The sequence below is a fragment of the Sinocyclocheilus grahami genome, unplaced genomic scaffold, assembly GCF_001515645.1.
Source record: "Sinocyclocheilus grahami isolate Dianchi unplaced genomic scaffold, SAMN03320097.WGS_v1.1 scaffold436.1, whole genome shotgun sequence".
NCBI lineage: Eukaryota > Metazoa > Chordata > Actinopteri > Cypriniformes > Cyprinidae > Sinocyclocheilus > Sinocyclocheilus grahami.
Window position 1 is genome coordinate 120,562 of NW_015505615.1, and position 25,073 is coordinate 145,634.

At 35.1% G+C, this 25,073-nt stretch overlaps 2 protein-coding genes across 2 annotated transcripts in view; both read right to left on the reverse strand.

The window, feature by feature from the left end:
- Positions 1-6,126, reverse strand: part of LOC107551855 (selection and upkeep of intraepithelial T-cells protein 4-like) — a 12,092-nt gene extending 5,966 nt beyond the window's left edge. The window contains exons 1-3 of the mRNA XM_016233612.1: positions 5,906-6,126; positions 1,382-1,446; positions 176-254 (exon numbers count right to left, since the gene is read on the reverse strand). Of these exons, the coding sequence (XP_016089098.1) occupies positions 176-254; positions 1,382-1,446; positions 5,906-6,126 (365 nt within the window). The remainder of the gene's footprint in view (positions 1-175; positions 255-1,381; positions 1,447-5,905) is intronic.
- Positions 6,127-10,776: 4,650 nt separating this feature from the next.
- On the reverse strand, positions 10,777-24,434 carry il1rap (interleukin 1 receptor accessory protein). The gene is made up of 10 exons (XM_016233613.1): positions 24,425-24,434; positions 19,461-19,779; positions 18,294-18,480; positions 16,707-16,872; positions 15,571-15,642; positions 15,357-15,489; positions 15,131-15,279; positions 13,606-13,749; positions 12,716-12,859; positions 10,777-11,363 (listed from the first exon to the last, which is right to left on the reverse strand). Exons 1-10 carry the CDS (start codon positions 24,432-24,434, stop codon positions 10,915-10,917), a joined length of 1,773 nt encoding a protein of 590 aa, XP_016089099.1. The 3' UTR covers positions 10,777-10,914.
- Positions 24,435-25,073: the final 639 nt, after the last annotated feature.

Genomic DNA, 25,073 nt, shown 5'->3' on the forward strand with positions numbered 1-25,073 from the left:
CACACACACACACACACACTCACACACACACACACACACACTCACACACTCACACACACACACACACACACAAACACACACACACACAAAGTGCTGTACCTGTATCTGTGAGTGTATAAGCAGCGCAGTTGTAAACTCATGCTGATGGATGTGAGTGAACAGCTGAAGCACTTACAGAGAGCAGACTGGCTTCTTCATGTCTTCCTCATCTGTGTCAGCAGTAAGCATAGACTCTCGAAACAGGAACTGAACGCCTACACAGAGAGACAGGGAGAGAGGTGATGTCATTAACTTCATATCGATACTGTCAGAGGGAATTCCCACACAACACACCCTCTGTCGGACAACTAAACAAAGCTCAACTAAAGAGAGAGAGAGAGAGACAGAACAGAGTGAAAGGAAACCGATTGTCCTCTTGTGCTGTAGACAGAGAAAATTAACTATTGTGTTGCTTCACTGTAGAATGCACTAAACCAAAATAAACCAAGCTACTTGTACCATTTTATTTGTAGAGAAAGTGTAACTAAACTAATCTGATAGTTCTGCTTTACTGCAAATGGCATTCATCTAAACTAAACTAAAAACAAATTGTGTTGCTTTACTGCAGAGGGCATTAAACTAAACTAAAGCTTGTTCTGCCATTATGTACTACACTAAACTTGACATTATTTACTACGTTAACCTAAGCTGGAAGGAATAAACTAAGCTGAAACCTATAGTAAACTAGTCTAATTGTGTTGTTTTTTTACGCCAGAGGGCATTAAACTAAGCTAAACCAAACTTTTTATTATTTTACTGTATATATTATTTTAACTAAGTTAAACTAGACTAAACTGAATGGGTCCCTTTACTGCAGAGAGAATTCAACTAAACTAAATTACGCTAAAAACTAAACCGGTTGGGCCATTTTATTGCATAGGGCATTTAACTGAAGTAAACTAGACTGAACTAAATGTGTTATACTAAACTGAACTGGTGCTAAACCGCCTGAGATGCCTCACACTGATAGTGCTGATCTGCCACAGATAGTTCAGAGTTCACGTGTGACACATTACAGTGAAATCAAAGAGTTTCACAAATGATCCACCTTAAACTGGAACTGATTAAAGGAAATAAAAGCTGCTGTGGGCAGATCACAGACACAGTGCTAACAAAAGGGAAGAGAAATCAAGAGAAACGCCAGCTTAACTACTCCTTCTCCAGCATAACCAGAGACGCTTCAGTGTCAGACTAATCAGATCGTGTCCAGATCTACAAAAGCCTTCATCAGATCCAGCTGCACACAAGTGACAGTCAAAGTGTGTGAAAGTGTGTATGTGGAGCAAGAGTAATAAAATGATGAAATGTGTCAGTAAAGAGGTTAAGATGAGAGAGCACTTACTAAGGTTCACGGGTTTCTCCTCCAGTGCGCAAGAGATGAAATGAAACACACACAAATAACAGTTCCTTAAGATGACAGAGAGTGAGCGAGCAAGAGAGAGAGAGAGAGAGAGAGGAAGTGCTCTTTATTAAGAGAGTAACCACAGAGCAACAGTTTCACAGAACTGAACGCATGCCTGAACGAACAAATACTGCTGAAAATAAATTTTAATACGGTTTCTGAACTGTCTGAAATTGAACTGAACGAAGCTGGACTAAAGTAAACTTAAAGGGAAAATTCTGTCATCCTTCACACACAAAAGAAGATATTTTGAAGAATGTTGGTAAACAAATGATTTTGGGCCCCACTGACTTCCATAGTACCAAAAAACAATGCAAGTCAATGGGTCCCAAAATGGTTTGGTTCAAAATGATAACAGAATGATCATTTTTAACTAAACTACAATGAATTACTAAATTAAATAAAACTCACTTTAAAATATTTCCACCTACTTCAACATAAAAACTTAAGTTCAGTTGCTAAATGTATTATTTTATAATTATATTATATATTACAATATTATTCAAATTGACTGTACAAGTCATTTAAACTTAAAATATATTAAACTGAAGGACTGTTTTAATTCATTTATATTCATTAGGCATTCATGCAATTTATCAACTGATTATTTATTCTTTATTGTTTCAGTAATTATTTTTATTTCGTTTTTATTTTTATCATTCATTTCTTTGCTTATAGTGCTTTTCTTTAATTGTTTAATATTATGTTTGTGGGGTTTCATGAAACGTTTGTCTTCACGGATAAAAGAAAAGAGGGAATATAGCAAATTGAAGGTGTTATGGGATGTAGTTCTGAAGCGGTTTGGTATAACAACACTGTCATAATAAATACCTGCAGGCTTTTTATGAGAGAGGTTTTGGTGTCGACCTTGTGGGGACATTTAAGGTCACCTGAAGGAAAATGTTGTTTTACATTATAATTCAGTTGACTGAATAACAATAAACGTTGCTGGGAAATTCCTGCGTGAAATGTAAACAAATGTTTGTGTGCATTCAGGTGAGACGGATTCATGGCGAGCTCATTCACAGATGTGACGTCACATGACATGGCTTAGCGATGATTATGTATGTTTTCACACCTGATCAAATGATAACTCTGAAAACATTCCTATGGCAACAGCTCAGTGATCGCACACACACACACACACACACGACTCTTTGTTATCTCCTGACTTCACAAGAACTGCATGAATTCAGCCTGGATCAACCCACACAATACTCACCTGAGTTACTGGTAAACAACTACCACTATGTGACTCCGTTAGGATGCAAGTTTAACTATTTTACCCAGAGTTTATTCGTGCATTCATCAGAAACTTTGTGACTACATTGCATTCCCTCAGAATCGAACCCTAACCTTGGTGTTGCAAGTGTCATGCTCTACAGTTTGAGCTACAGGGGGAAAGTCCTAAAAATATGGAGCAGCTTAGATCATTAGATTTTCTGAGAATTTAGAGAGAAATGTTTGAGTTGATATTGAGAACTTTTGATTTCAGATGTATTTTCTGAGCAAATAATTATTTTTTTAACTCAGTATTTTTGTCTTGTTTTCCAGTACAAATATCTAAACATTCTTAAATCAAGATACATTTACTTGAGAAGCAAAATGACACAAGACATTAAGTCTTATTTTCTGAAAAATGTATCAAAATGAAATGAGTTTTTGCTTATGGGGTCAGTCTCTTATCTTGCTTCTCAAGTAAATTGTTCTTGTTTTTAAGAATGTTTGAATATTTGTACTGGAAAATAACAGAAAATTACTGAGTGAGAATATAATTTTTTGCAGTGTTGGTATATTTGAGCACAGTTTGAGACATTGCTCCTCTTTTCAAACTACAGTGCGAGACTCTAGGGACCTTTATGTCAGTAAAATCATCTGAAAAGCAGGAGACTTCAGTCAAAATCTCCATTAAATTTTACAGCGTTCTAGGAGAAGCAGCTGAGATATTACAATAATGTCATGAATGTCAGACCCACTGACAGTCACAGACTTTCTGTTTGTCCTCCTCTTACGGGATGTGTTGTTGTGTGATTTTACTTCCTGCTGTATGATATCCAAAGTGTATTTGAGAATGCCATTGTGGTTGGGACATGGGTTAATCAATGTGATCTGAAAACCTGGTTAATAGGTCTAGTGAAAGGCATTGTGGAACGTGAAGCTGCTGCTTGTGTTGGTGACATTTGTTTATTTCCCACCTGATTTGCTTCTATTTATAATAGAATGTTCAGTACAAGTATACTACATGTTCAATTGCAGTAAGCAATTGCTTACTGTACCATCATGTCACTGCAAACCCGTATGACTTTATTTCTTCTATGGAACACAAAAGGAAATGTTTAGCCAAATGTCCAGACTGCTCTTTTCCATACAACAAAAGCAGTAACCAGGATCTGTCAAGCACTGAAAAATGTCATAAAACAACCATAAAAGTACCATAATATTAGTCAATATAACTAGATTTGTACATTTTATGAAGAAAATGTGAATATTGACATGGCAAAACCACCTGCAATTCCTTACTTTGGCAGTGACAATGCTTCTGTGTTCTGAGTGGTTGTTAGGGTGTTGCTATGCAGATGCTAAGGCATTTCTAATAGTGGCTAGGGAGTTCAGGAGCTAAGGTGTTCTGAGTGGTTGTTAGGGTGTTGCTATGCAGTTTCTAAGGTATTTCTAAAAGTGGCTAGGTAGTTCAGGAGCTAAGGTGTTCTGAGTGGTTGTTAGGATGTTGCTATGCTATTGCTAAGATGGTGGTTGTCAGGGTGTTGCTATGCGGTCATTGAGTGTTCTGAGTGGGAGTTAGGGAGTTTTGGAGGGTTGTCAGGGTGTTGGTATGCAGTTGCTAAGGTGTGCATATATTATCATCAGCACTGAACACCCGGTGATCGCCTGGAGCTCACGTCTCCGAAATCGGCAAAGCAAATTTTCAAATAGGCGCTATCGTTATAAATAAACCACATATATGAGTTTTAAACAAATACATTCTCACCTGTAAAACTGTTAAAACTAAGTTTCATGACACAATAACAATAATATTTTGAAAATTACGCCATTAACACTCACTGGTTGGTGTCGAAATGCATTCTGGTATACCTGGTTGCCTCAAGTTCGCATAAGTCACCTCTTGATGCATCCTTGGTAAAAGGGGCGGAGCAAGAACACATCCGGGGATTTGAAGTGTACTTGGCTAGAAGTGAACTTTGAATTGGAACAGTGCTTGGGCAACGACTGATGACGTTTCACAAGTCCACAAGAACACAAGTACAGACAAGAACGCATTTTGAGAAACGGCTATGGATGCCAGGGTGTTGCTATGCGGTCACTGAGTGCTCTGAGTGGTAGCATCATCAATAGAAAAGCTTATTTATTCAAAAATTGACTCCAGTTTTGTGGTCCAGGGTCACATATTGCGGGTTATAAAGGTTAAAATATTTAAAATTAATTTAATAATTTTTTATGTTAAATTTTACAACTGGACGCAACTTGTCAAATTAAACATGCAATGTATTTATGTCATATGACAATATTTTAGCGTACATAAATATTGTTTCACATACGTAGATAGCACTATATATTTTTTTTTTAAATAGTGGAGGCTTTATTTTTATTTGGTGTGTTTTTTTTGTTTTGTTTTTTTTTTGCCATGTCTTATAATGTTATTCTGAGTCTAGATAATTATAATAATTCATTAGATGTAAATAAACTGAAGCATTTGCCGCATTTATGTTCAAAGCCATTCCTTTTTGATAGTATATGTAGTATACAGTATGTATGAAGTATGCTAAATGTCAGTAGAAATATAATCGGTGCAATACAGGCAACCAGAGCTCAATGCGTGAAATACTGCAATGCATATAACTGTATAACCTGTAAATTGATGAAAACGTAATGCGATGCACTCACTGCCTCAGATGCAGCCGTTCTAATGACGGACAAAACACTAATGCTGTCATCCGCTGGTCGACAACCAAACCCAAACTCCATTTGAGCTAGATTTTCATAAAATGGTATTTATTTTAAGACTGGTTTTGTGCTCCAGGGTCACATATTGCCAGAGGTTAAAATATTTAAAATTAATTTAATACATTTTTATGTTAAATTTTACAACTGGATGCAACTTGTCAAATTAAACATGCAATGTATTTATGTCATATGACAATATTTTAGCGTACATAAATATTGTTTCACGTACGTAGATAGCACTATTTATTTAATTTTTTTGAAATAGTGGAGGCTTTATTTTTATTTGGTGTGTTTTTTTTTGTTTTGTTATTTTTGCCATGTCTTATAATGTTATTCTGAGTCTAGATAATTATAATAATTCATTAGATGTAAATAAACTGAAGCATTTGCAGCATTTATGTTCAAAGCCATTCCTTTTTGATAGTATACGTAGTATACAGTATGTATGAAGTATGCTAAATGTCAGTAGAAATATAATCGGTGCAATCGGAGCGCGCGCCGTGCCAGCGCACGGAGGTGGAGTTGTTGCGCAGCTCCGCGATGTCGCCGCAGGGGGCGCTGAGCGCGCGCCGTCTCACGGTGATGAGGGGCGCGCGCGACGCGTGATGCAGGTACAAACACAGACGACACTCCAGCAGACTGATGCTCTTCTCGCACAGACAGTCCGAGCTCAGCACCACCAGCAGCCGCCGACACGCCTGCATACACCTGAGGACCGACTCCATCAGATCTGAGAGAGAGAGACACACACTCACACACACACACAGCAGGCGCTGATTACACTTCCTCTGAAAGAAATGAGCACTTCTATGCAGCAAGGATGCATTAAATGGATCAAAAGTGACAGTGAAGACATTTAGAATGTTACAGATGATTTCTATTTCAAATAAATGCTGTTCTTTTGAACTTTCTGTCCATCAAAGAATCCTGAAAAATAAAATGCATCACGGTTTCCACAAAAACATTGTGCAGCACGACTGTTTTCAACACTGATAATAATCAGAAATGCTTCTCCAGCAGCATATTAGAATGATTTCTGAAGATCACGTGACACTGAAGATTCAGCTTTGATCACAGCGATGTTAAAACATGTTGGTACTCTTGCTCACAAATATACAGTATAATCTCACTGTAAATGTGACTTCTCAAGAGGAATTCTTATTATTTCAGTTGAGATTTAACTTGAGTCCTTTGTTTTGGTGTTTTGTTCAGTGCGTGAAGACTATGTTTTTTCAGCTTTCCCATATATGCATATTTTAGACATCAACCATTCAATCAACAAGAATAAATAAATCTAAAGCAAGCATCACAAGTAATCCACAGCACTCCAGTCCATCAGTTAACATATCGTGAAGCAAAAGCTGCATGTTTGTAAATTAAAATATGAGTCCATAATCCATAATAACGCTTCTTCCAGTGAAAAAAATCCATCTCCTGTTGTCTCTCACATCAAAATCACACACATATGTGTTTAGAGCTGTTTAAACGCTGCTTGATCTGTGCAGATTTCTCTCCTGTTTCAGACCAGAACACTTTTATTGTTATTATGGATTATGGACTCGTATTTTGGCCAGAAGCAATGGAAGTTAAAAACATCTTAATGTTGGATTAGTTTCAGCTTTTGTCTTCTCCAGATGTGAACTGGTGTACTGGAGTGGTGTGGATTACTTGTGATGTTTTTATCAGCTGTTTGGACTCTCATTCTGACGGCACCCATTCACTGCAGAGCATCCATTGCTGAGACACTGATGCAATGCTACATTTCTACAAATCTGATGAAGAAACAAACTCATCCTGATCTTTGACGGCCTGAGGGTGAGCACATTTTCAGCAGATTTTCATTTTTGGGTGAACTATTCCTTTAAACTAATGGCAGATGGTACATTTTCGAATGCCTTTTGAACTTTCTGAATTGCCAATGGAAAAAAATACTGCTAAAACAAAGGAGGCTGGAAACATGTTGCGATATATTTAGACGTATGTGGGGTTTTTCTTTCCAGAGAATCAGAACGGAGCTGATCTGGCTTCTCCAGACCTCGAGTTGAGAAACACACACATAACCAGATTCACCGGGGCAAGACGGCATGTGATTGGTTGAGGTTTACCACTTCCTCTATTCACTGATGACTGAAAGGAAATGCTTACGCAAACATTTCATCATCCATGATCATGAGTGTAAATAATGAACATGGACATCAGCTGCTGTCATGGAATGATCAGGTTCAGTATGAAATCATCATGAGAAATGTAATGAAATGAATAAATGAAACCGGTGCAGATGCAAAAATACGTTTTTATTTATCAAAGCAGTTTAAAAATGTGATCACAGAACATACTGGACATGACAAGGTCATAAATGAAGAACACAGTGATGCATGACAACAACAAAATAAACATACAAAGAATCAAATGCAATTGAATGAAAACAGCTGGAGGTTTGTTATGGAGCATGAAAGAGGGAATGAAACCTCTAAAATCCTGTTTTATAGCACGCTATTTCAGGTGTCAGAGATTGGCAGAAGTGGCGTTTGAAACCACAGTGGAGATGATCTAGTGCAGATGAGTGCACTACAATCCTAACCCACTGCAGCAGGGTCCCTGTCGGTTTTTGAGGGAACTGCAGGGGGTTTGAGAGGTGATACAAAGATCATAAATAAATCATAATCATAAAATTAAATATTTTTAAACTATATATACTGTATGTATGTGTATATATATATATATCATTAACGGACATCAGAGAACGGTGAGTATGCAAATGTTAAATCATTTTGTTAAAATCATTTTGTTAACTGAAATAAAATATAAATATAAAACTTGGCAGCTAACGGAAATACAATAAGTTGAAGCACTAAAACTGAAATAAAAAAATTATATATATGTGACCCTGGAGCACAAAAGCAGTGTTAAGTCGCTGGGGGATATTTGTAGCAATAGCCAACAATACATTGTATGGGTCAAAATTATACATTTTTCTTTTATGCCAAAAATCATTGGGATATTAAGTAAAGATCATGTTCCGTGAAGATATTTTGTACATTTCCTACCGTAAATATATCAAAACTTAATGTTTGATTAGTAATATGCATTGCTAAGAACTTCATTTGGACAACTTTAAAGATGATTTTATGGAAGTTAAAAACATCTTAATGTTGGATTAGTTTCAGCTTTTGTCTTCTCCAGATGTGAACTGGTGTACTGGAGTGGTGTGGATTACTTGTGATGTTTTTATCAGCTGTTTGGACTCTCATTCTGACGGCACCCATTCACTGCAGAGCATCCATTGCTGAGACACTGATGCAATGCTACATTTCTACAAATCTGATGAAGAAACAAACTCATCCTGATCTTTGACGGCCTGAGGGTGAGCACATTTTCAGCAGATTTTCATTTTTGGGTGAACTATTCCTTTAAACTAATGGCAGATGGTACATTTTCGAATGCCTTTTGAACTTTCTGAATTGCCAATGGAAAAAAATACTGCTAAAACAAAGGAGGCTGGAAACATGTTGCGATATATTTAGACGTATGTGGGGTTTTTCTTTCCAGAGAATCAGAACGGAGCTGATCTGGCTTCTCCAGACCTCGAGTTGAGAAACACACACATAACCAGATTCACCGGGGCAAGACGGCATGTGATTGGTTGAGGTTTACCACTTCCTCTATTCACTGATGACTGAAAGGAAATGCTTACGCAAACATTTCATCATCCATGATCATGAGTGTAAATAATCAGCTGCTGTCATGGAATGATCAGGTTCAGTATGAAATCATCATGAGAAATGTAATGAAATGAATAAATGAAACCGGTGCAGATGCAAAAATACGTTTTTATTTATCAAAGCAGTTTAAAAATGTGATCACAGAACATACTGGACATGACAAGGTCATAAATGAAGAACACAGTGATGCATGACAACAACAAAATAAACATGCAAAGAATCAAATGCAATTGAATGAAAACAGCTGGAGGTTTGTTATGGAGCATGAAAGAGGGAATGAAACCTCTAAAATCCTGTTTTATAGCACGCTATTTCAGGTGTCAGAGATTGGCAGAAGTGGCGTTTGAAACCACAGTGGAGATGATCTAGTGCAGATGAGTGCACTACAATCCTAACCCACTGCAGCAGGGTCCCTGTCGGTTTTTGAGGGAACTGCAGGGGGTTTGAGAGGTGATACAAAGATCATAAATAAATCATAATCATAAAATTAAATATTTTTAAACTATATATACTGTATGTATGTGTATATATATATATATCATTAACGGACATCAGAGAACGGTGAGTATGCAAATGTTAAATCATTTTGTTAAAATCATTTTGTTAACTGAAATAAAATATAAATATAAAACTTGGCAGCTAACGGAAATACAATAAGTTGAAGCACTAAAACTGAAATAAAAAAATTATATATATGTGACCCTGGAGCACAAAAGCAGTGTTAAGTCGCTGGGGGATATTTGTAGCAATAGCCAACAATACATTGTATGGGTCACAATTATACATTTCTCTTTTATGCCAAAAATCATTAGGATATTAAGTAAAGATCATGTTCCGTGAAGATATTTTGTACATTTCCTACCGTAAATATATCAAAACTTAATGTTTGATTAGTAATATGCATTGCTAAGAACTTCATTTGGACAACTTTAAAGATGATTTTGTCAATATTTAGATTTTTTTGCACCCTCAGATTCCTGATTTTCAAATAGTTGTATCTCAGACAAATATTGTCCTATCCTAACAAACCATACATCAATGGAAAGCTTATTTATTCAGCTCTCATTTGATGTAGAAATCTCAATTTCAAAAAATTGACACTTATGACTGGTTTTGCGGTCCAGGGTCACATATATATGGGTCAAAGACAAGGCGTCCCATTTTGGTGTGCGCATCAAAATAAATTTACACAATTTTTTATTATATTTTAATTGATTAAAAACTTCTTGCTGACAAATGGGTCAAACCTAGTGCTTTATGTGGGCTGAACTGTGATCCTTAAACAGAGTCTTTTAATGTCGTTAATGATTCTTGATCTAAATATGCCTGACTAGATTTTCTTGTTACATGAACTATTGCTACCGTGAATTTTGTGAATGTATGATAATCATTATTTTTTGCTCAAAAAATGTTTTCTGCATTAAACAGGACGCAATATAATGTATGGGAGGGGGGACTAAGTTTTAATGTATTTAGTGTATTAAACTTTTATTTTTATTTGTTTTGAAACCCATTTTTGTATTTGACCCATATATATACAGTATATATATATATATATATATATATATATATAAAAGATAAAACCACACAACAACCAAAACTAAAATGGAAACTGAAAATATAAAAATAAAAGCTAACTCAAAATATTACTAAATACCATTACAGTATAAATATAATACAAAATTTACACTGAAAATACTATATGACATTCACTGTCTGTAAAGCTGCTTTGAAATGATGCAGATTGTGAAAAGCGCTATGCAAAAGCTTGACTATGGACACAGCTGATGTCTATAAGGCACTGGTAGAGTAAGGATCGATGAGTTTCTCTTCTGCATGATGTGTGTTTTGTGTGTGTGTGTCGGGTGTGTGTTGTGTGATATCTGGTAGCAGCGTTTGCGTGTGTTGTGTGTGTTGTGTGTGTTGTGTGTTCCTCCTCATGGGCAGCTCCAGCTGCAGCTGTTTCCAGAAGCGTGAGGACAGAGGGGCCGATTTCTCGCCCTGCCAGCGTACGAGGGTCAGCGCCAGCCGGGCCCGGCGCAGCTCTTTGACCCAGCTCTTCCTCTGGACCGGTTTGAACTGGATCAGAACCACCCTGAGGCTGCCGCCGTGGAGCATGCTGGTCAGTCCGGCTTGCAGCTCGAGCAGAGCCTGTGTCCCGCGGACAGCGCTGCACGGACTCACAACCACCACCAGCCTGCGGCTCTGACCCACAAACCTCAGCGTATCGTCTGTTATAGCTACACACAGACACACGCTCAGTAACACACCACACAATACATCATTCACACATCACATTCACACTCACTCGTTCTGCATGACAGGATTTGATCAACACTTCATGCTAACGTTCACTATACAGCCAAAACATACTAGTGATATTTTAGTATCATTTATATATATTTTCAGGTCTTATTTGAATCTTTATGTGCTTTTGTCAGTTTCAGTTTTTTTATTTTACATTACATTACATTTAGACATTTACATTTTATCCAAAGCGACTTACAAATGAGGACAATAGAAGCAATCAAAATCAACAAAAGAGCAATGATATGCAAGTGCTATAACAAGTCTCAGTTAGCTTAACGTAGTACACATAGCAAGTTTTTTTTTAATTATATAATAAATATAAAGAAAACAGATAGAATACCAAAAGGTTAGAAAGCTAGTGTTTTTTTTATTTTATTTTTTTATTATGAATATTTTGCATTTACATTTATTTTTATTTCAGTTTTAGTTTTTATTTCTGCAATTCTATCTTTTTTTATATTATCATTTAGTTTCATTTATTTTATTTATGTTAATTTCTTAAAATACTACCATTTAGGTTTCATTTGGTTATAGTTTTATTTCTAAGTTTCATTTAGTTTTTCATGTAATATTTGTATCTTATTGTATTTCAGCATCGTTTAAATGACCACTTTTTAAAAATAGTTAACAATAACAACGCTGACACGTGCTTGCACTGTATTACAAACTGTAAATTTGTGTCTGTGTTCACGTACTTGCATAAAGCAGGTATTCCCAAACTCTTTTTAAGTTAATAATTCAATAATTTAACAATATATATGCAAATTCACAGTTGATGGTCACATGACATGCAAATAAATAGATAAAATATTAAATGTTATTTTTAAATATATTTAAAAAAAGTTATTTAAATTTTCTATGAGTTATTTTAGTGTCATACACTATTATAATTTTAGTTAATATTTTTGATATTTTTTTTGTGTTTGTTTTTACTGTAATTTTAGTTGACGTTTAACATTTTTTTATATATTTTTTTTTTTATACATGTATAGTTTTTTATTTATTTTTATATTTATAAAACTGTGTTCACTGTGTCTTAAATCCTTCACTTTCAAATGTTAAACCCTCGAATTTTAAACATTTAAAATCCTCAAGCTTTTATTTTAATGGTGAAATGGTGTAAACGTCTGTCCACTAAAAGTAGTCAGTAATGCGAATGTGAATGTAAATGATGTAAGCGTACACATTCTTAAATGCGCATTAAACTGGATGGAGTTTAACAGTGAATGAAGCCGCTTTGCCCCTGCTGTACAGTATGTCTGGAGTCACACGTGATACTCACTTCCTCCAGGAAGACTGTCCCGGTCGAAGATGCAGACGGAGTAACCGAACTCAGTCTCCAGGACTCGACGCAGCGTGGACAGAACAAACTCCTCCTCCTCACTGTTGCGAGCGTATGAGATGTACACGTCATACTGCTTATCATCTGCAGAAACAGAGTTCAGTCACTACTAGTGTTAAACTCCAGTTTGAGCTTCAACAGTAGCTATGTTTCCATCACTCTGTTTTTATACACATTTTGACATATCGCATCAGAAACGAGTGATGGAAAAGACAAATAAATTAAAAAATCGCTTAATTCGCAAAAAAGGTTTTACGCTCGCTTGAGGTGGTTTTTGACTTGTGTGAAAAAGGGTTAATGCGAACAATGGGAGACGGAAACACATTTGCCGAATTAATTCCTCCATGCGCATCAAAAAAGTCATAACCTGACTGACCAGCGGACCGATCTTGTGACTTATACTTTTCTTAGCGATATTTAGTGCCAGTTTATCAGGAAGTGATGATTTTGTTCTCTTTGACTCATTGGATGGAAGTGGTGCTTATTTGCAAATGTTTTATGCAATATTCCAATTTTGCGCAACTTTGGATGGAAACCCAGCTAGTGAGAGTACATATTGCTCGTTACTAGTCAAGCTACGGCCGAATCACAGCCGTGCTGTTATACAGCCATATCACACTGCTACCCGTGTGATATTGCTCATATATATTGCTCATATACACACAAGTAGCAATGCAATATATATTTAAGGCCAGTAAATTTAGTTGACTTTGTCCTCATGGTGGTTAACCTCGAGCTTAAACGTTTGAGCTTAAACCTGATAACACAGACCAGCTTTTAACTACCCATGAAACACAGCATCGTGTCAGTGAATGTGTTTGTGTTCTCACCCGTGTATCTCTCATCTGAGCCGAACCACGAGCGATAGAGCAGCAGCAGCTCGAGCCAGAACACGTGATAGATGACGAACATCATCAACATGAGCGCCAGCGTCACACCTAAACCACAGCCCAGCTCTAGAGTCGGGACGTACGCTACACACACACACACACACACACACACACACACACACACACACACAAGAAAAACACAGACACACAGACAGACAGACAGACAGACAGACAGACACACACACACACACACACACAGACACACACAGAGACACAGACACACACACAGACAGACACAGACACAGACACGCGCATATGCACACGCACACACAGACAGACAGACAAGATTATATACACACATAGACACAGAAATACTGATCTCACTGGTCAAATTTAGCTCCTAATGTTTCTATATCTCAACTGGTAAAGCATGTTATGGGTTCAAGAGACACATGCAGTGCTTTAGGTCAATTATAAAAGCATTTGCCAAATGCATAAATGACATATGCTCAACAAAAAACTAATTAAAATTAAGTTAATACAATTTTAGTCTGAATTCTGATCAGCATTTGTTGCCAAAATAAACCTACGGGCATACAGAGTCCAAAACAAACAAGTGCCAAATGCGATTTAAAAAATGGTTTTGGCGTGTAAAACGCCAATTAGTCTTTTAATGCCTTATCAGCAGCATATTTATGCCAAATTTAGAGTAGAAGAAACTAAAATGATTAAAATAAAAATGAATCTTAAATAAATAAAGACAATTATATAAAATATATTTCTTAGAACAATATAAAAATATAGCAATTATAAAAGTTCTTTTAGTTTGAAGTTTTGGTGAAAGTAAGTTACTACAGTTTTGGTTTTGAGAGAAATTTAGCTGAATAACAGTACGGATGCATTAAATTGATTAAAAGTAACAGTAAAGACATTTATAGTGTTAAAAAAGATTTCTATTTTTAAAAAATCTGTTCTTTTTAACTTTTTCTATTCATCAAAGATTGAATTAGTTTTTATTTAGGATTTAGTACAATGGTAACAATGCTGATTTTACATTTATTTGCTATTTTTTCCAACACAAAATGTATTTTTAATTATATAGCTGCCTTTATATACTACTGCTAAGAAGTTTGGGGTTAGTAGGATTTTTTTTCTTAAATTGTTTTTTTTTTATTAATACTTTTAGGATGCATTAGTTTAATCAAAAGTGACAGTAAAGGCATTTCTAATGTTACAAAAGATTTCTATTTCAAATAAATGCTGTTCTTTTGAACTTTCTATTCATCTGTGAATCCTGAAAAATAAAATGTATCACGTTTTCCACAAAAATATTGTGCAGCACAACTGTTTTCAACATTGATAATAATCAGAAATGTTTCTGGAGCAGCAGATCAGCATATTATACTGATTTCTGAAGATCATGTGACACTGAAGACTGGAGTAATGATGCTGAAAATTCACAGCAATCAATTACATTTGAACAGATATGCATGTGTGTGTTAGAGGTGTTAGCGTGTGTAGTTACGTTCGGTTTTGAGTACGGCTCTGCTGGTGTTAATCCCGCGGCTGTTTCTGGCGGAGCAGTTAAACTCCCTCTGCAGGTCGTCAGCTGAAAAATCCATCACATACAGGACTCGTTCTTTCCTCTCGTCACCGTAATCATTCGACACAAGCCTACACGCACACACGAGTCGATAAAACAGAGATCGAGACAGACTGAAGAAGTGAGAAACACACAAACACATCCCTACTTGGCCTCAGGTGAGCTGAATCGCGGGTCGGCGAGCTGCTCCAGGGTTTTGTTATCGACGGTCCACCAGATGTACTGCTTTTCCTCGTACAGGTGAGGCAGAAGCACACGACAGGACAGCGTCGCTGTGTCTCCTGCAATGCAGAGACGTTCGTTCAGTGATGCATACTGCAGAAAACATGGCAAAAACAAGGAAAGACGACGACGACGCTCACCCAGAGTCACTGTGTAGATCTGATCGCTCGCGGGATTCAGAACGATGGGAACTTTACTGCCCACATCAGGAACTACAGTAAAGAAAGACGAATGTGTGAATCTTGAGATGAGACCAAATATATGGAAGCTTTCTCTGCCACAGATTAAAACTATAAAACAGGTAATCTCAATTTTTTAATCTCACAATTCTGAAAAGAATTCTCCTAAAATGTGAGAAATAAACTTTAGAATTGCATGAAAAAAAACAGGATTGGTAGATGTAAAGTCACAAATATGAGATATAAACCAAATTGTGCTATATATAAACGCGCAGTTGCGAGAAAAGTGTATTACGAGATATACATTTAGAATTGCGAGAATTGTAAGGGGAAAAAAGTTAATTGCGAGATATAAACTCAGAATTGCAGTGTTATTATAATGATTAACTATTATAATTTTTATTAATATTTAAAATTCGTTTGATGAAAGTTTTCATTTAAATTTTTTGTTTTTCTCAATTTAGAATTTTTTTTTTAAATATACTTTTTTTTTCACAATTAACTTTTTATTTTTAATTCAGTGGCACAAACAAAAAAAACGTAATTGTGAGAAGTAAACTCAGAATTCAGAGGAAAAAAGTCAGAATTATGAGTGTATAATTTGCAATTGCAAGAGAAAAAACATCAGAATTTTGACATTGCAATTACCTTTTTTATATTTTTATATCCTGGCGGAAATGAGCTTCCATAGAATTGAGATGAGAGGAAACAAGAAAAGCTGAGAAAAGTCAGAATTGTGAAATATAAACTCGCAATTGCGATATATAAACTCAGAATTGCAAAAAACAAAAGTGAAAATTGGGAGAAATAAACAGAATTGCAAGGAGATGATGTCAGTGTTATTTCAGTGTTAACAATTATAGTTTTATTAATATTTTAAATTAGTTTTTATTTTCTGATTTCATTTAAAATTTTAGTTTGTCATTATATATATAAGAATTGAGATGAGAGGAAACAAGAAAAGCTGAGAAAAGTCAGAATTGTGAAATATAAACTTGCAATTGCACGAAATAAGTCAGAATTGGTAAAAAGTTGCAATTACTTATTATTATTATTATTTTAAAATAAGCTACCACAGTAATGAGATAAAATCGTACCAACAGCTATGACGTTGATGTTGCGTGTGAACTGGAGCGTGCGTCCGTTCATCTGATAAGAAACCACACACGTGTAGAGTCCGGTGTACGGCTCCATCATCCTGTAGATCACCAGATCATCTCCTTTCAGCTCCCGGTCTCCTCGAAACAGTTCAGTCCTGCATAACTACCGAGAAACAGATGTCACTGATCTAGCTTCATGTTTCTTAAATCACTTCACACTCTCTAGAAGGGAGATGGTGTCATTATAATCAGGGTATCTTCCGTCCAATCAATTTTTGTTTTAATAAGGGCTTTTTAGTTTTAGTTTTAGTCCTTTTATTCATTTTTATGTCTATTTAGATTTTATTCATTTTTATTTCAGTTTTAGTAATTTAATGTTTTTTTAATTTTTTTATTTCTGTTTGTTTATTTTATTTCAAGTAACCAAAATGTTTTTTTTAAGTGTTCTTATCTTTTCGTTTTTATTAACTATAGACCCTGGATGATGTGCAATTCCATTAGATCCGGGTTTCTCAAACATGATGGAATTACTTGCATGATTTGATTACATTTTAACATCCAAATAATAAGTTTTAATTTAATTTAATTTAATTTAATTTAATTTAATTTAATTTAATTTAATTTAATTATATATAGTATGTTATTGATACTAAAATTTTGGGAATCCCTGATAAAGACGTTTATACAGTAATAATGTTTATAGGCCTTTATATAAGAATAATAATAATTATTATTATAACTCACTTTATGCCTTATCTACGTTTACACACAAAAAACTCCTCATAAATTGCCACAAAAACACTGGATTAACTTTTCTAAATGTCATGCAACTATTTTTCCCACAAGCAACAGCTTTCTGCATTTTATGCGTATTGCACCATGAAAATGCAGTTAAAACACTGTCAACTGACTGAAATGACCTTTAACAAGCTGTGCAGGAAATATAGATCTGTAGTCTGATCAGGGCACAGTGTATTTGAAGCTGAATGCACACACTTGCAGTGCTGCAGCGAGGCGAGGGATTTCATCCTCACAACTAGTAGGACATGAAATGCGTCATCTGAGTGTCAAACGGCAGATAGTGAGTTTGCAGACTGCTGATTGGCTCTTTTATTTGGAAGGCGGGACTTATTTTACTAGAGTCGCCATATATGGGCGTCCACTTTCTCCCATTCATTCCAATAGCAGTGGTTCATCTTAACTTTATACAGTCGTGCATTTTAGACGTGTTTAGGTTATTTAGTCTTTTAGTAGTGCACTAGCATATACAGTAGATAATACATCTTTCTTCATACCCGCTATCGCTTCAGGTCATTTCTTGCATTGTTACGACTCTTTAAACAGACAAATTGCCCGTACTGATTTGCATTTTGATAGTTTTGCTCGCATACAACCTTTAAACTGAATGATGCTGATTGTTTGAGTTCACGTCTTCTCAGTTCATTAGCCGTGCGGCTCTGGAGATTAAGAAATTAATTTGCTTCATAACAGTCGGATGAGTTTCCAGCATCATATTTAATTATGATAGTCTCAGAGGTTTATTCACACACACACACACACACACACACACAGAGAGAGACTCACGTGGTACCAGCTGACGGAGTGTGTGCTGTTGGGCAGCGTGAGTGTGTTCAGGTTTGGACAGGTGAGGGTTTGATCGCTCTGGAACGGTATAGTCAGGTTCAGGTGAGGTTGAGCTCTCCTGTCACACTCTCCGTCCTTCTGAATCACCTCCAGCTCCACGCCGATCTTCACACACGAGGAAATGTTGCTGCCACACACACAAAACATCATGAAATAACCTGCACGACTGGTTACATGTTTATATTTAGATCTATATAATATGTATTTATATCCTGACATAACCCTAACATGATGAAATAACCAGCATGACTTGGTTACATGTTTATATTTAGATCCAAATAATTTGTTATTATATTATATTATTATATTATAATGATGATAAAACCTGCATGATTTTGTTACATATTTAGATCAAATCATATTTATTTATCTTTATATATATTATTATTATATTAGATTTGATACATTTACTGTATATCCTAACTTAAACCTAACATGATGAAATTGCTTGCATGATTAAATTAAATTAAATTAAATTAAATTATTACATTGCATTACATTATATTTAGATTCGATTCAATTATAACACTAACATGATGACATAACCTGCATGATTTGATTATACATTTCTGTTTAGATTAAATTAAATTAAATTAAATTAAATTAAATTACTAATATCATTAACAAATTACGTGCATGATTTGATTACATGTAAGTAATAAAATAATATAATTACACCCAAATAAAATAATTTAAAATATGAAATAAATAAACATGATGAAATAACCTGCATGATTTGGTTACACATTTATTTAATTTTATATAAAATTTTTATTATATTATTTTATATTACATATACATACATGTAACAATTACATTTTTGTAACATTTATCATTTTGACATATATGGGATTTGAATGATGATATGACAAACAATTCTGCTGCTTTTGAAGGCTACAAGTATAAAATGCCATTAAAAATGAATTTATGAATATATCATGGGTTGCAGGAATTAGTAATCAATCATGATGTTCTACCAGCACGAAACAGCATTCACTAACACATTTTACTTTCATAATGTATTTGTGTTCACCGTAAATCAGACAACCATCCAACTAGTCAGTTTTGACTGCATGTGGCTGTGCACATCTGTGTGTGAGTGTTTACCGGAGCATGCAGATGTAGAGTCCGGCGTCCTGCGCCGAGGCCGGCTGAATCCACAGGTACTCGCGGTCTTTGTGCAGTGTGTGTAGTTTGAGGTTGATGGGCTGCTCCAGCTCGTGTGTGTGTGGGTGTCGGTACCACAGCAGAGACAGACTGCTGTTCTGAGTCTGACTGTAGCTGTAGAGCGTGGGATGAGAGAAGAGCGGACAGTAGAGATACGCCACCTCCCCGTCATACACCCGCACCGAACCCTTGCTCCACACACCCCAGTCATGACACTGAATCTCTGAAACACACAAGCACCACAGAAACACACACAACTCTCAACGGTGTCTCAGATTTACCAAAATAGACAGTTTGCAATCATAAGTATAAGACAATAAAACAATATGCAATAAAGGACAAAACAAGGAAGAACAGCACAAATAAACAATGCCAAAACAAAAGTATATGCACTTTAGAATAATAATAAGAGAACCCGTATGCAATCGTCTTCACATTATCATGAAGCAGCGCGTTGACGATAAAGTGAGTGTTAAAGTGTCGAGTGTCTGTGCAAAGTGTCCAAATGATCTGAGCTGCTCCATATTCATTTTATAACTCCATACTGTTAATACACAACAACTATTGACTCCAATGTGTCTATTTTTATTTTTAGGAGAAACGGAGTTCATAGACTATCAGTCAAAAGTTTGGAATGATTCTGATTTTTTTATGTTTTTGTCTTCTGCTCATCAAGGCTGCATTTATTTGATATAATATATATATATATAAATAAAGGACAGCATTTATTTGAAATGGAAATGTTTTGATATATTATAATTGTCTTTACTGCCACTTTTGATCAACTTAATGCATCCTTGCTGAATAAAAGTATTAATTTCTCTTTACTTACCCCAAACTTTTAAATGTTTTTTTTTTCAATATTCGCAGCACAACCGTTTTCAACATTGATGATAATCAGAAATGTTTCTCGAGCAGCAAATCAGCATATTATACTGATTTCTGAAGATCATGTGACGCTGAAGACTGGAGGAATGATGCTGGAAATTGAATAAAAGTATTAATTTCTCTTTACTTACCCCAAACTTTTAAATGTTTTTTTTTTTCAATATTCGCAGCACGTTTTCAACATTGATAATAATCAGAAATGTTTCTCGAGCAGCAGATCAGCATATTATACTGATTTCTGAAGATCATGTGACGCTGAAGACTGGAGGAATGATGCTGGAAATTCAGCTTTGATCACAGGAATAAATTTAATTTTAATATATATACACATAGAAAACCATTATTTGAAATTGTAATAATATTTTAGAATATTACATTTTTTACTGTATTTTTGATCAAATAAATGCAGCCTCGGTGAGCAGAAGAGACTTTTTCTTTCAAAAACATTTTTAAAAAAAAATTATTATTCCAAACTTTTGACCTGTAACATACTTCAATGAAACATAACTAATAACTCCATTACATCACCCGAGCTATGAAAGCAACATGGTAAACAATAAACAATCAACTTTCCTCCGCATGGGCTCAAACACGCACTTATACACTCAAGCCCTCGCACACACACACATTACTGCGTGCAAATCAATATTAGGTAATTGAGCTATCAAATTTATGACATGAACATGGTGTAAAAATTAAAACATTAAAAAGACCGAATCAATTACAGCTTAAAACTCACACATCAGCATCTAATGCATCAATATGAAATTAATACCTAGGCACGCTCTTTTTCTCTCTTTCTCTCTCTCTCTCTCACACACACACACACCCTTGCTCCACACACCCCAGTCATGACACTGAATCTCTGAAACACACAAGCACCACAGAAACACACACAACTCTCAACGGTGTCTCAGATTTACCAAAATAGACAGTTTGCAATCATAAGTATAAGACAATAAAACAATATGCAATAAAGGACAAAACAAGGAAGAACAGCACAAATAAACAATGCCAAAACAAAAGTATATGCACTTTAGAATAATAATAAGAGAACCCGTATGCAATCGTCTTCACATTATCATGAAGCAGCGCGTTGACGATAAAGTGAGTGTTAAAGTGTCGAGTGTCTGTGCAAAGTGTCCAAATGATCTGAGCTGCTCCATATTCATTTTATAACTCCATACTGTTAATACACAACAACTATTGACTCCAATGTGTCTATTTTTATTTTTAGGAGAAACGGAGTTCATAGACTATCAGTCAAAAGTTTGGAATGATTCTGATTTTTTTATGTTTTTGTCTTCTGCTCATCAAGGCTGCATTTATTTGATATATATATATATATAAATAAAGGACAGCATTTATTTGAAATGGAAATGTTTTGATATATTATAATTGTCTTTACTGCCACTTTTGATCAACTTAATGCATCCTTGCTGAATAAAAGTATTAATTTCTCTTTACTTACCCCAAACTTTTAAATGTTTTTTTTTTTCAATATTCGCAGCACGTTTTCAACATTGATAATAATCAGAAATGTTTCTCGAGCAGCAGATCAGCATATTATACTGATTTCTGAAGATCATGTGACGCTGAAGACTGGAGGAATGATGCTGGAAATTCAGCTTTGATCACAGGAATAAATTTAATTTTAATATATATACACATAGAAAACCATTATTTGAAATTGTAATAATATTTTAGAATATTACATTTTTTACTGTATTTTTGATCAAATAAATGCAGCCTCGGTGAGCAGAAGAGACTTTTTCTTTCAAAAACATTTTTTTTTTAAAATTATTATTCCAAACTTTTGACCTGTAACATACTTCAATGAAACATAACTAATAACTCCATTGCATCACCCGAGCTATGAAAGCAACATGGTAAACAATAAACAATCAACTTTCCTCCGCATGGGCTCAAACACGCACTTATACACTCAAGCCCTCGCACACACACACATTACTGCGTGCAAATCAATATTAGGTAATTGAGCTATCAAATTTATGACATGAACATGGTGTAAAAATTAAAACATTAAAAAGACCGAATCAATTACAGCTTAAAACTCACACATCAGCAACTAATGCAGCAATACGAAATTAATACCTAGGTGAACATGGTGTAAAAGTTAAAACATTAAACAGGCTGAATCAATTACAGCTTAAAACTCACACATCAGCATCTAATGCATCAATATGAAATTAATACCTAGGCACGCTCTTTTTCTCTCTTTCTCTCTCTCTCTCTCACACACACACACACACACACACAACTTTCCTCCGCATGGGCTCAAACACGCACTTATACACTCAAGCCCTCGCACACACACACATTACTGCGTGCAAATCAATATTAGGTAATTGAGCTATCAAATTTATGACATGACCATGGTGTAAAAGTTAAAACATTAAAAAGGCTGAATCAATTACAGCTTAAAACTCACACATCAGCATCTAATGCATCAATATGAAATTAATACCTAGGCACGCTCTTTTTCTCTCTTTCTCTCTCTCTCTCACACACACACACACACACACACACACTCACCATGCAAACAGAAATACACTTACAGTATGAAAATGCTATTCAGTATATTAATGAAAGATTTGTTTAAATGCTGAACCTGCTAAATGTCAAAAAGTCTATTTAAATAAATTACCATCCCAAATCAATATGACACTGCATAACACACACTTAAACAAACTAAGATGAAAATTGTAAATGTCACCTGGCAATCAGAATTAATATAGTTTTCATTTTTATATTTTCTGTTTTAATTTTAATTTTAGTCAAAGCTTTAGTAATTGTTTTGCGTGTTTTCAGCAGTTTTAGTTATTTTAGTATATCGAGTTAAACTAAATGAAAATTAGAAAAGGTTTTTAAATATTTTATTTCAATTATTTTAAGTAACAATTATTTTCTATACATTTTTTCTATATATACTGTATATATTCTATATACAAATCTATTCAATATTCTATTTACAACAAAAACTGATTAAAAAAATGACAAAAACACATTACAAACTTACTAACACTTAAACTAAAATTGAAAATTAAAATAAATGAAAAATAAAAAACATGAAATGTTTAAATGCTGATGTCAGAACTACAGTACTAAAATTACTAAAACTGAAATAAAAAATAAATGAAAGCTATATAGAAATATTTAATGAAAAAAGCCTAATAAAATAAAATAATAAATTTTTAAAATATTAAAATGACTAAAACTTAAATAAAGAAATAATATAAAATATATAAAGAAAGAAAGAAAGAATATAAGTCATATAAAGCTATATAATAGCTTTATAATAATAATAATATAAAAAAATAAAAAAGTAAAAATGACATAAGAACACTACAAAATTACTAAAACTAAAATAAATTAAAATAAGAATAAAAAACTGAAAATATAAAAAATAAAAATGAAAGATAAGGTGATCTGTTTGAGTGTAAATGCCGATCCTGCTAATGTCAAAAAGTCTATTTAAATAAATTACCATCCCAAATCAAACTGACACTGCATAAAGCACACACAGATTCTCATTCATGACACACACACACACACACACACACTCTTATTCATACCACACACATATACACTCAAAGACACATACACACGCGCACACACACACACACACACACACACACAGATTCTTATTCATACCACACACATATACACGCAAAGACACATACACATGCGCACACACACACACACACACACACACACGCACACACACACAGATTCTTATTCATACCACACACATATACACTCAAAGACACACACACGCACACATGCACACACACACACAGATTCTCATTCATACCACACACACACGCAGACGGGCAGGTGATGTCAGGATCTGTCTGTGGGATGGACAGAGCGAGCGCTGGGCCGCTGGAAGGGGAGGACCGGTGGTGTGTGTGTGTAATTGGTCTGTCACTTTGTGACTGGGAGGGGATTAGTCTTCCTATTAAGAGTGTCTTAGTACAAGCGCTCACACACACCGCACGCCATTATAAATGACCCCCTCCTGAAACAATCCATTTCCTGTCCCACAGCGGGAAGCGTTTTTAATTAACCCCTGCTTCCAGAGGTGCACCCGGCCCGTAATCCCATGACCGCGCTAATATTATGACATATAACAGCACATGTGATACAGCTGCTGGACGAAACCTGAAAACAGCTGCTGCTGCAATATTCATATATCGATATAAGGTCTCTGCATTATTTGGTTCCCGCTGAAACTCCCTCGAATGTGTTCTAGATCATTAGACGTGACGTTAAGGTGCTCTGAAAGCCGGTGTCTTTAGGAGGAGCTTTCATACATCACGCCGTCTGTTGAGTTTGAGACGCACCGGCTCAGAAGGAAACATCACTTCCTGTGCTTCATTAAAATACCTCTCGGCGGATTTTGTTATTGGATTTCATAAACTCTTGTTTTTGGATGTTTAACCTAATTTTGTAAGATTGCACAAAAGTCTTTGTGTAATGTTGTTTAAAGGGATTTCATAAAAAGTCATGAAATCCAGTTTCGGAGGAACTTTTCACTTGATTGATTGAGTTGGTTTTTAATGAGGAAATCATGCAAGAATTGCAATAACAAAGGCATTTCCTTTCATTTATGACGTCAGGTGTGTATTATGTTAATATGCA